Source organism: Convolutriloba macropyga, chromosome 10, assembly GCF_964194025.1.
Source record: "Convolutriloba macropyga chromosome 10, txConMacr16.3, whole genome shotgun sequence".
NCBI classification, from domain to species: domain Eukaryota; kingdom Metazoa; phylum Xenacoelomorpha; order Acoela; family Convolutidae; genus Convolutriloba; species Convolutriloba macropyga.
Genome location: NC_134477.1, coordinates 48,684,102 through 48,695,729, shown reverse-complemented (window position 1 = coordinate 48,695,729; position 11,628 = coordinate 48,684,102). Strand labels below are relative to the sequence as shown.

The 11,628-nt window shown below is 35.0% G+C and overlaps 1 protein-coding gene across 1 annotated transcript; it reads left to right on the top strand.

Annotated features, from left to right (window-relative positions):
* The first annotated feature begins 10,447 nt into the window (after positions 1-10,447).
* Positions 10,448-11,344, top strand: LOC142348055 (degenerin unc-8-like). Its single transcript, XM_075399221.1, has one exon. The coding sequence runs from the start codon at positions 10,448-10,450 to the stop codon at positions 11,342-11,344; it is 897 nt and encodes a 298-aa protein (XP_075255336.1).
* Positions 11,345-11,628: the final 284 nt, after the last annotated feature.

Below are 11,628 nucleotides of genomic sequence, written 5' to 3'. Positions count from 1 at the left end.
AGTTATTAGCGAAAATAAGTGCGGAACCAAAGTCCAAAATTGACCCAAAACGACTGACGTTTCGCTAAAATACACATTAATTTCTCAATAACGCCTGAACGAAATTACACGAAATTTACAGGAGTTTAAGTAGGGCTCATGGTGAGTTCAAATCAGCAAACAGATCCAAAATCGGTTTACTCTACGAGGAGATATTTCAAAATTAAGGTACCCTACCAATGACCAATATGGGACCTGGTCCGACCACAGTTCGCTAAATAAATCATTAAAATTTCGGAATAATGAAAAATAAAAACATATACACATACTCTCCACTAACACACGGATCTGAAACAATAAAAATTGTAGTCTAAATCAAGATATAACAAGTTAAATATCGTACTCAAGGTAGTGCTTCTCTCCTCAGGAGCTAAAACTGGAGTCAAGTTTCCTGGCCAATTTCTCAAAAACCGCTGAACAAAAACAAACGCCCTTAGTACCAATTGTAGCACTGCTTAAGACACGCGTCATATTAAAAAATGAGCCCAATCAGTGCACTCTTCAAGGAGTTATAGCAAAAAAATAGGTACCGTACCAAATGACCATAGAGGAGAGATGCACCACCTTCAGAGCTAAAATTGAACATCTAAACATCATCAAACGCTATATAAAGTATACATATTCAGAATCTACATTAGACGGGCTATTCAGAACACTAATTTTGTAACCTGAAGTAACAAAATTCAAAGCTTCAAAACTGGTGCCGGATGGTGTCAACCGCTTCTGGGGCTAAAATCGACGGCAAGTTTACTGGCCAATTTCTCTAAAACCGCCGAACCAAAACGAACCTCCTTGGTACAGTTTGTAGCACTGCTTGAGATACGCATCATATTAAAAAATGAGCACAATCGGTACTTTCTTCAAAGAGTTATAGCAATTATAAGGTACCGTACCAAATGCCTAGAAAAGCGAGGTGACCGCTCTGCAGAGTGAAAATTGACCACCTAAACTACATAAAATACTATATAAAAAATATATGGGGATACTCCCCACTAACTGAGGATTCTGAAACACTAACACTTGTTGGGTAAATCGCGTGTTTTGTTGTACCGAAATTTGGGTCACCCAAAATAGCCCGAAAATTCGACCTATTTCAACTTTGAACATTAATAACTTTTTGATTAGGCCGATTTGGGGAACCAACCAAACACTGCAAGCAAGAAGGGTTTAGTGCTAACAAAATGCGACCACTCCCGTTTGATTTGGTCCAGTACTTTAGAAGATATTAACAAAATACTGTTCTGTACCCCATTTTTTGGGCTAAAATCGAAGCCCAAGATCTCCGGAACCGATGTAAAAACAACGTGAAACAGTGTTCCCGGCGCATTTGTGGGTGTAATTCTGGTCCACTTCCACTTTCTAGGTCACGGCAAACCTTCATGATGAGGTGGGAAAAAAGTTTCCCACCTCACCATGAAGGTTATGAAGTTTTGTATGTTTTGACATAAAACAACATCCACAGAAATTTGATGAAATCGTGAAAAAAGAAAAATTGTTGATTTAATCCCATTGTTTGATACAAATAGCTTCAACAACCTAAATAGTGCCTAGAAAACACAAAATGCACGCCGAAAAACTTGTTCAATTGCGCAAAACACCACTTCAGCCATAAAATTTGAGAAGAGATTTGTTTTTCCGCATTCATCATTGAATAACAGCTCTAAAGAAAATTTTCAGGACTGTGACTAGTCATTCTAGAAACAAACGTCTCAAAAGCAACAAATTAGGCCATTAATCACTCGTTTTGGTCACAAAATGAATGAGAAAATTGAAAAAGTACAAAACATTAAGTTCCTTTTTCAATGTGATAAAACAATTTCCTCCCTCCAATTTCTTCAATAGACCGACTTGAGAAACCAAGAAACACTGCAATCAAGGAGTGTTTGGGACCAACAAAATGCGACAATGCCTGTCTAATTTGGTTTAGAAGTTTGGGAGGAATCGGCAAACGCATGAAGCGTACCCCCGCATTTTGGTCTAATGGGAGACATCAACTTCTCAAACAATTAAGCAGAATGGCTGAAAACGGTGCCACGTTGACAATACTGAACGCAATTTGAGTCCAGTCAGTAGTTATGAACATCCAAGACCTCTACAGTGGAGTGGGAAAAATCCCACCACGCTCTAAAGGCCAGGGTGTTTTGTGTGATTTGACAAAAGAGAACTCTAACAAGAATTTCATGATTTCGCAAAAAAATGAAAAAAAAATTGTTGAATTCCCAAAAATTAAGGATTGGAAAAGCTTCATCGACCCAAGAAAAGACTAAATGACAGAATTTGTAAGCAACAATAACCCAAATTAGAAGAGAAACTACATCAGTACTAAAAACATTCAGAACATCATTATTTTTTTAAAAATAAAAAATTTTAAAAATTACAGCTTGGAAACGTTCTGAGCAGAACATTTTAGACAAAAATTAAAGACTGCAGACCTTTACAAAGCTCACAGTCATCAAAAGGAGACTATGACCGGCCAAATTGACGGAGTAGTTCAGGAAAAATAGTCAGAAACAAAAAGCGTGCCCCCGAAAATATAATTTTTACTTCAATTTTTTCAAATTTAAACATTATTAACTTTTTGATTAGGCCGATTTGAGAAACGAACTGTACACAGCAAGCACAAATAGTTTAGTTTTAACAAAATGCGACTATTCCCGTACAATTTGGTACTGCGTTTTTGGAGAAATCATTGATGAGATTATTCGTACTCAAATTTTTTGGCTATTGGGAGAGCCCAATTTCACGCAAAATCTTGCAAAACGGATAAAAATGGTGCTACGTAGACAAACTTGAACGCAATTCAAGACCACTCAGTAGTTACTGAACAACCAAAACCTCTACTGCGAAGTGGGAAAAAATTTCCATTTCGCCCTAAAGGCCAGGATGTTTTGTGTGATTTGATAAAAAAGAACTCAAACAATAAATTCATGATTTCGAAAAGAATGGAAAAAGAATGAATTCCCAAAAACAAAGGATTTGAGAAACTTTAGGGACCATAGCAACGCCTAAATAACACAATTTGCAAGCAACAATAAACCAATTAGAAGCAAAACTATATCAGTACTGAAAAACATTTAAAACATGATTTTTTTTTTAATTTTTGAAATTTACAGCTTGATAACGTTCTGAGCAGGACATTTTAGACAACAATTAAATGCTGCAGACCTTTGCAATGCTTACAATCAACAAAAAGCGACTATGACCTGTCAAATTGGCAGAGTACTTCAGGAAAAATCGTCAGAAACATTAGCTGCCCCAAAAATATAGTTTTTACTTCATTTTTTCAAATTTAAACACCAATAAATTATTGATTAGGCCAATTTGAGAAACCAACTAAAAACTGCATGCAATGAAAGTTTACGATCAACAAAACGCGACAGTGCCCGTACAATTGGTACAGTAGTTTTGGAGAAATTGTCAAACACATGAAGCGTAGCGCAATTTTTGGGCTAATGGGAGACATCCATTTCTGGCAAAACGACCAAAAACATTGCCACGTGGACAATTTTGAACCCAATTCAAGTCCACTGAGTAGGTATTGAACAACAAAGACCTCCACTGCGAAATTGGAAAAAAAATTCCCAAATCGCCCTAGAGACCGGGTTGTTTTGTTTGATTTGACAAAAACAACTCGAACAAGAATGATTAGAAGCACCGTAAAACCGAAACGACAACTTTTTGACACAATTTTTTTCTTGCTATGTGATGATTTAGGGATTGGTTGAATGAACTAATATATCGTTTTGTACAATTAGTTTGTTGTGGTACATTGTGAAAAATCAGTAATAAAAAAAATCCGACTGTTGTTTTCTCTTTGTACTTAAAAAGAAACATTACTTGCATAAGATCAAAAACGGAGCTGATGTTTGATTTACTAGAAATTTGTAGTCAATTTTTTTTAGATGATGACTAAACTATAAATCCAATGAAAGAAGAACAAAAAAATGGAACTTCAAAAACACACCAACATTTTTTAGAATGAAAAAACTTCAAGGACATTAACACCAATAGCTATGAACTGAAGGCATCATAAACGTTTATTAAAATCTCAATAGGAAGATATATAGACCGCACCATAAATAATCGGAAATTTTTACGACAACAAAAACATGCTAAAGTACCGATAGGATCAGTAACAAAAAAATTCCAAAAAATGTTTGTTTCTCTAAAAATAATTATTTTTAAAAAAAATGAGAAAGAGATTGAAAGTGTTTTTGTCTTAAATTAGGTAAATCGAACTTTAAAAAGACTGATTTGATTGCCTCGAGTTGTCTCTAGTTATTTGTCGGAATTTTAATTTTGCAAGATTTCACATTCAAAGGGCGTGTTCAAAAAAAGTCAATTAAGTTCAGTTTTGCTGATCAAAAAAACTGATATCAGTCATTTCATTCGGGTTTCAGTTAGTTTCAGCCACCAATTACACACAAATAAATTTTCCAGAATTCAAAAACTTGCAAGATTCTTGCAAGATTCTTGCAAGTTTTTGAATCCGAGCTAATTTTTTCTTCATTGAATTCGGTGTTGTAATTTGTTTAATAAACAAAAGTTTGCTTCAAAGATGTTTCCTAAAACATTTGTGCCCCGATTTATTTTTTTGCCTTGATTGATATCTTGCAAGATTCTTGCAAAAATCTTGAAAGTTTTGAATCATCTTGCAAGATTCTTGCAAGATTTGAATCCGCTCATCACTAGGGAGTCCATATGCACAAAATTTGCATAAAAGTTGATGAGAAAAGTGTTCCCGACAACTAGTTTCACTCAAAAAACATATTTGATGATATTTCAAGTCCAATAGAGACAAAAAACGCCATAAAATTTTAGGTCCCATTTTTCAAAAGTTTCACAAGTTATTGCACCCCCCCTTATATGAGGGACAAAAATTTATGAAATTGCTAAAGCAGGGGAAACAATTCTGGCAATTAATCCTTGCTTCCTTTACTCCCAGACCCCCGTACACTAAGATAGTTCGCCCGACGTTAGTCGGTTGTGTTTTATAGCTCTGGCTGGTCAGTCTTCCGCCGCAACCAAATAAAACAGGGCAATTCTGGACCATGATTTGTGAGGGCGACAACACAACCCTTGGCAGAATGGAGCCAAACGTTACTTTTTTTTTTCTGGAGCGATAATATCTACACAGAAAGCGGCTTCAATGTTACCTATTACCAAGTTCCGCGTACAAACGGTGAACTTAGTCGGTCTAAAAGGTATCTGTATTTGAATCCCTTTCCCGCAAATACCGCATTTGGATATATCGAGTACCATGTCGATCGATTGTCGCCAATAAATAAAAACGAAAAATTTAAAGACCTGCTCAGAAATTTTGCTGATAACTATTTTGAGCTATACGACGAATCAGAAAGAAATGGCCGATTATCTGATGTCCGCGACGCAATTTTCTTCAATCAAACTACAGTTCAACTGAATGGCCACCAGAAGAGAGATTTTATTGTCCAGTGTTCTTTTGATGATGAGCTGTGTGGGAGTATCAACTTCACTGAGTATGAAGACCCGACTTATGGAAAATGTTTCACGTTCATGGACAAGAGGGAGTTTTTGTGTTTTTGTTATGTGTGGTAGCATTTCAGAAAAGGTAAAAAATTTTGGACACTACTGAGATATAGAGCCTAATAAACTATCTTTTAGAGCCTAGTAGAAAATATTATCCTATCCAAAAACGAATACCCTTAAACTTTGATTATGCATTGAAGTTTTTAGCTTTATCCAGGTTGAGATCCTAGACGGAAGAAAAAGTCATGTCCGAAACGTCCCATGCGGAAATATCATATAAGTTTCTCGCGTTCACAAGACTTTTGTGCGTTCACGGCCAAATTTTTAAAGCGATCATCAGGATTTCGCAAGTCTGTGTTCAGAACTTCGAGCGTTCACTATACTTTCGCGCGTTCATGTCCGGAATCTCATGCAACCAGCAGAATTTCGTGCGTTCATGTAATGACTTTCATAAATTCATGTCCAGATTTCGCGCGTCCATGTCCGGATATTTATGCTTTCACCAGAATTTTGTGCATTTATCAGATTTCCGTGCTTTCGAGTACAGATCTGCGTAAGTTAACATACAGAGATCCATGCGTTCAGTACAGATTTTTGCGCGTTCACATCCATAATTTCGAGTTCCATAATTTTATCACGGGAACTTTTTGCTTTTCGTTAGATTTCGGTGCGTTCATGTGCAGGCTTGTTGGTGCATTAATGTACAGAATTCCGTAAATTTTTCAGTGTTTCCAGACTATTTAAATTTGAACGCACGACTCCCCACTACAGCATTTTTAGTCATGGCATACTTTTTATCATCAGAGACTTCCTTTTTGGAAGTTCAGCATATCTCACAAATATCTGAGCAATGATTGATGGTAAAAATTTGCTTCGTTAAATATTCAGCCATACTCAAATTTTTTCAGCGCTAGCTCAAATCAGCAAATGAACAATTTAATCAGAACTAAACTTGTTTTTTCAAAATAGTGATCACAATGAACTTCAACAGATTTTGATTTCTCTTCAGACCCGCGCAAACAAGTTCAACTAGCGAATTCATGTGAATAAAATTTTTGCTGTATACAAAGAAATCAATTTCAGGGCCCTTTATTCTATCAAAGAATTTAAATGTAGAATTGAAAATGAGCCAAGGGTTCAAAATCGGCATACAATTACTGCGCAAAGAAAATATTAATTGTCAGAAGGTCTGTGCAGTTTTTTGAATTCAAAATTCTGTTTTTTCAACCAACGCTATGCTTAATATAATACTATTAACTTAATTTTAACTACTAACAACATTACTACAAAAATAATAAATCTGTATCATAAATTCGAAAGTACTGACAATTTCTTTTAACAAAATTTGAAAGCTGGTTTTAAAAACAAAATTAACATTTTTAAAAAATAGAACCTGATAGCAAACTTTGATTCGGATCTAAATTAATATTCAGTCATAAAACTTTCCAATGTACAAAGATGTGAAAAAAAGTAAGACTTCGACAGTCATTAGAAGTCAAAAATGAAGCTAGACTTATTGTTTCTTTTGTACAAAGTTGAATCTCAAATCATTATTAGTCAATAAACAAGAGAAAGTTTTTTAAGAAAAAGTTCTGTTCAATTTTTGTTTTTTTTTTGAAGATATTTTTTATGCGTTTAAATGGCTTTTTACGTTTAGAAACTTTTATGGGCTAACAACCAAAATAAAACTATTGCCGTTGCATTGTTTTAATTAATTTCTTCTGACTTTTTAATAGGTAGCATTCGAGATCGAAATCTCTTGTAAAAATGCTTCTCCAACTATTAACCGTAGTTTAAGAGGCTGTTTTGCTTCGAGTTTTTTGTTGAGACCAAATTGCCTGCTAGGATTTGTCGATTCTTGAGCTGATGAATCTGCACATGAAAATTTTATTTATATCAAAATTATATTCATAAGAACGATAACCCTATAATGATAAAAAGGAGAGTTTTGAATTTATTGGTGTTGTTCATGTAGCTATGGTTCTACTAGTTTGAGTTCAGCTAATCGACAAGTTATTGCTCTTTTGAATATACGATAGCTCGTGTCCAAAGATTTCTCAGTTCAGTGAATTATAAATTTTTGTTTTTTAAGAAGTCCTGTGATAGCCATGTTTCCTATTTTGAAAAATATTATTGCAACAGTTCAATTTTTTTCTCAATCAAATGCCTTTGGTTGCTTTTATAATAAAATTTGTTTCCAAAATAATGATACTCTGGAACTAGTCATCACTTTTGACAAAACACAAACTGATGCCTAAAAGCTATTTCTATAACAAATAAGCTTACGGTTTATTTTTCGCTTCTTCTTGGGCCTACTTCCTCTGTTGATTATTTTATACCAAGTTAATAAGTTAAGCATAAATTTTTTTGAGCAACCAATTTTTTTATTATTTTTCTTTTTCCTTGGCATGAAAACAAATTTAATGCAAATATCACACAAACATAATTTCATAAAAACAAGTTTGAAGCATTTAGCAGGGGAAATAAGATGTTTTACATGCCAGCTGCTTAAACCAGCAGATACGAGATACATAATTATAAACAATATATATTTCTTAAAAGTCGAAAATTTTTCGGGAAAAAAATGCAATGTCAAGGACAAGTTGACTTTTGATCAATTTCGATGAAAAAACCGGCCAAACGAAAACACAATTATTGTCAAAACCTGACGGAAGTAGTCGACTTCTCAAAACCTTTTATAGCAACAAACAAGCAAACAAAACGAATCAAATTTAATTTTACTTTAATAACACACAATCAAAGTAGTCCTAAGCTTCCCCCATTCCAACACAATTCATTAGCATTTGGTTCGAACAACAGCTTCCAGTCCAGCATCGCCGACCTAAAAGCGTCAAAATCCTTTGAGGCAAAATTGCACCTTATGAAAGTCAAAATTGTATGGAAATTCAACCTCCAGTGGCCCCGCTTTTCGGCAGAATTTGGGAGCGATTAGTGTAGATTTTCAAATTTTCTCTCTCTAAGGTCAATGGGTCACGAACGCTTACCGATGAAATATTATGCACGGTTACGTGTGAGATAGAAGCAAATTGAAATCTAGCCCCCTAACAAACTTTCCAAGTGATATAAATGATCCTTTACCTCTTACGCCCAACCATTATCTTCTAGGTAGGTCTTCGGTCAATTTGCTTCCTGGCGTTTTTATTGGAGACAAAAAGAACATTTCGAAAGCTTTTTCGTACATCGCAACAAATAGCCGCTCCATTCTGGAATCGATATCTGTGAGAGTACATTCTAGGCCAACAAATTCGTTCCACATGGAACAAAAGTTCAAAGAATCTGAAAGTGGACAACTTAGTATGGATCCTTGAGGACTTCACCCCGAGGCCTTTGGACTGTTGCCCGAGTAACGCAAGTTTTTCCCGGAGATGATGGGATCATTCGATCAGTCAAACTGAAAACCCCGAGTGCTGAGAGTATTGGGCCCGTCATAAAGTTGAGCAAATTGATTCCTGATTAAATTTCTAATCCATAGGTTCTACTATGAAAAATGCAGTTAGCGGATTGTGTTTCTTGGATCCCAAATTTAACAATATTTCGACACCATAAACTTGCTAATCCTTTTGCACCAATTCAAGCATTTTCATTGCTAAACCGTCATTGTAGCAATTGCTTGCATTCAATTAGTCCCAGACGCTTTCATAAGTGTTACCTTGTTTCTTTTCCCATTGCTTTGAACTCAATTCGCGAATACGTTGCTTATATTAAAAATAACGCTTTCCAATTGCCAACGATTGCTTTTTTTGGCAAACTCCTATTGATTGAATTCTTTTTTATTTTTTGATATTTATTCTTAGAGGTTCGTCTCAAACCCTCTGGCTCTCATTTGACAATTTAGGTTATTTCGTTAGGAAATTCCGTTTTTAATTTAGGTGAATTGCTTTTACGAACTACTCTATTAGGTTTGTACCCTTGTATTTCCATTACCTTTATTTTGACTTTATTTCATTTTTCAGCTGGATGGATGTATCAACACTTACTCCAACAGTATTATTCATTTTTGCAATGCTGCAAATGGGGCCGCCAATGTCAAGGACAAGTTGACTTTTGCTCGATTTCGACGAAAAAGCCGACAAAACGAAAACACAATTATTGTCAAAAATTTACGGTAGTAGTTGACTTCTCAAAACCTTTTATAGCAACAAACAAGCTAGACAAAACTAATCAAGTTTAATTTTACTTTAATAATACGCAATCAAAATAGTCCTAAGCTTCTACCCATCCCAAAACAATTCATTTATGTGCAACTGAATGTCGTTCGCATCTTGACGAACTTCACATCATTTTTAAACGGAAAAAATGACAATTATTATTTTTGCATATCTGAAACCAACAAATATTTTCCAGTCAATCATTTATGCTGAACGTGAATAAATTTTGAAATCTAAAATTATAATATCTCCATTTTTCTGTTCGTGTGACTTCCTTATTTTGTTCTGATTTTTGTCGTGTTTTTACCTCATTTTAATTTTAGACAAAGCTTCAATAACAGGTGCTGTGTTCCCCGCCTATTTGGCTATCAATACCTCAAAAAATTTTCACCAATCATTTTAAACACGGTTTTGATCTTCTTTTTAAGTTTTCAACTCTCAAAAATGAAGTTCTGGACTTATTTTTGAAAATAATGAAAATAAATGTTACATTTTTTTTAACTCACTGGTAGTTTAAACTGATTTTCGTTCACGGCTGTGAATTGTAGATATTTGAATAAAACCATTTGGAGAGATGATAATTATCAAAACAAAAAAGAGGATTGTTGATATAGATCAAGATAAGTTTTCTTTTGGTTTTTCTGGTTAGCATCTTTTGTCTATCACCTTTTGGTGGAAAGAACTTCAGTTTAATGAGAAAGCAAAAATTCCCTCTTAGACCCAACAAAACTATGAGAGTGGGAAGCGCTTATGGATTGAAATTGACGCTACTGGTTGATGTCGAAGAGTACATAGGACTTCTGGCGCCCAACGCTGGCGTCAGGGTTGCAATACATGATCCATTTATTCAACCGATTATGAAAACGGAAAGTGCTGCCGTGTCGACAGGAGAAGCAACATTTCTTGCACTGTACAAACGAATGGTTCATCGGCTGGGTGGAAAATACGGAAACTGTACAAACCAATGGCCGAAGGAACTGAGATTAAGTCCAACTATAACGAATACAGCCTACTCAACTGAACGTTGCCTTAAGTATTGTACATTAAACGCTCTACTAAAAGAATGTGATTGCATCGATTCCTACGATGGTAATTTCACATCCGACCCAAATTTGAACAAGAAAATAGATCGTAATGGAAGATTTAATCAATGTTCTCACATAAATACTACAGTAAGAGACTGTCGCGATAAAATGTACTTGAGATTCGCGAGACACCAACTAGATTGCCATTGCCCTGTGCCCTGTGACAGTACCGAATATACATACAAGACATCCAGATCTCATTGGCCATCACCAGCTTTCACGTCCTATTTTGCTTCAAGTCTGGTCAAAACTGACGTCCCGAGAATTAGAGAATACTTCAAAAGATTGAATAGCAACCAAAAACTATCACAAAAACTTATCCATGACAGTATTCAGGAAAATTTTGTTAGGTTGGAGATATTTTACGATACTCTCAGATATCACGTGATCAAAGAGGAGGCTGACTTCGATGTTCAGGATTTTTTAAATGATTTTGGAGGGAGTATCAGTTTATGGCTTGGCTGGAGCATTTTCGCTTTGATTGAGTTGATTATCTTCATACTTCATTGCGTAGAGGCTTTGTACATAAAACACTTCAGATGAATTTTCACATTCTCTTTCTGCTTATCACAGAACTCTATAATTTGTTCAAGAGGTGTTGCATATCAATTTGTATCAAATAATTTTCATTTTAGACTTCTTCAGAAACAACTGGAATAAAATATTTCATTTTTTTCTATCCCAGTCAAAATTAACAGGCAGAGAGCACAAGGATACTTGAGATTTGACAGTAAATTCATAGTGTGACTATAAGAGCATTATATGTATACAATTGATTAAACTATAAGTTTCGCCTAGATTAGTTGTATGCAAATCTTGTTCGCCTT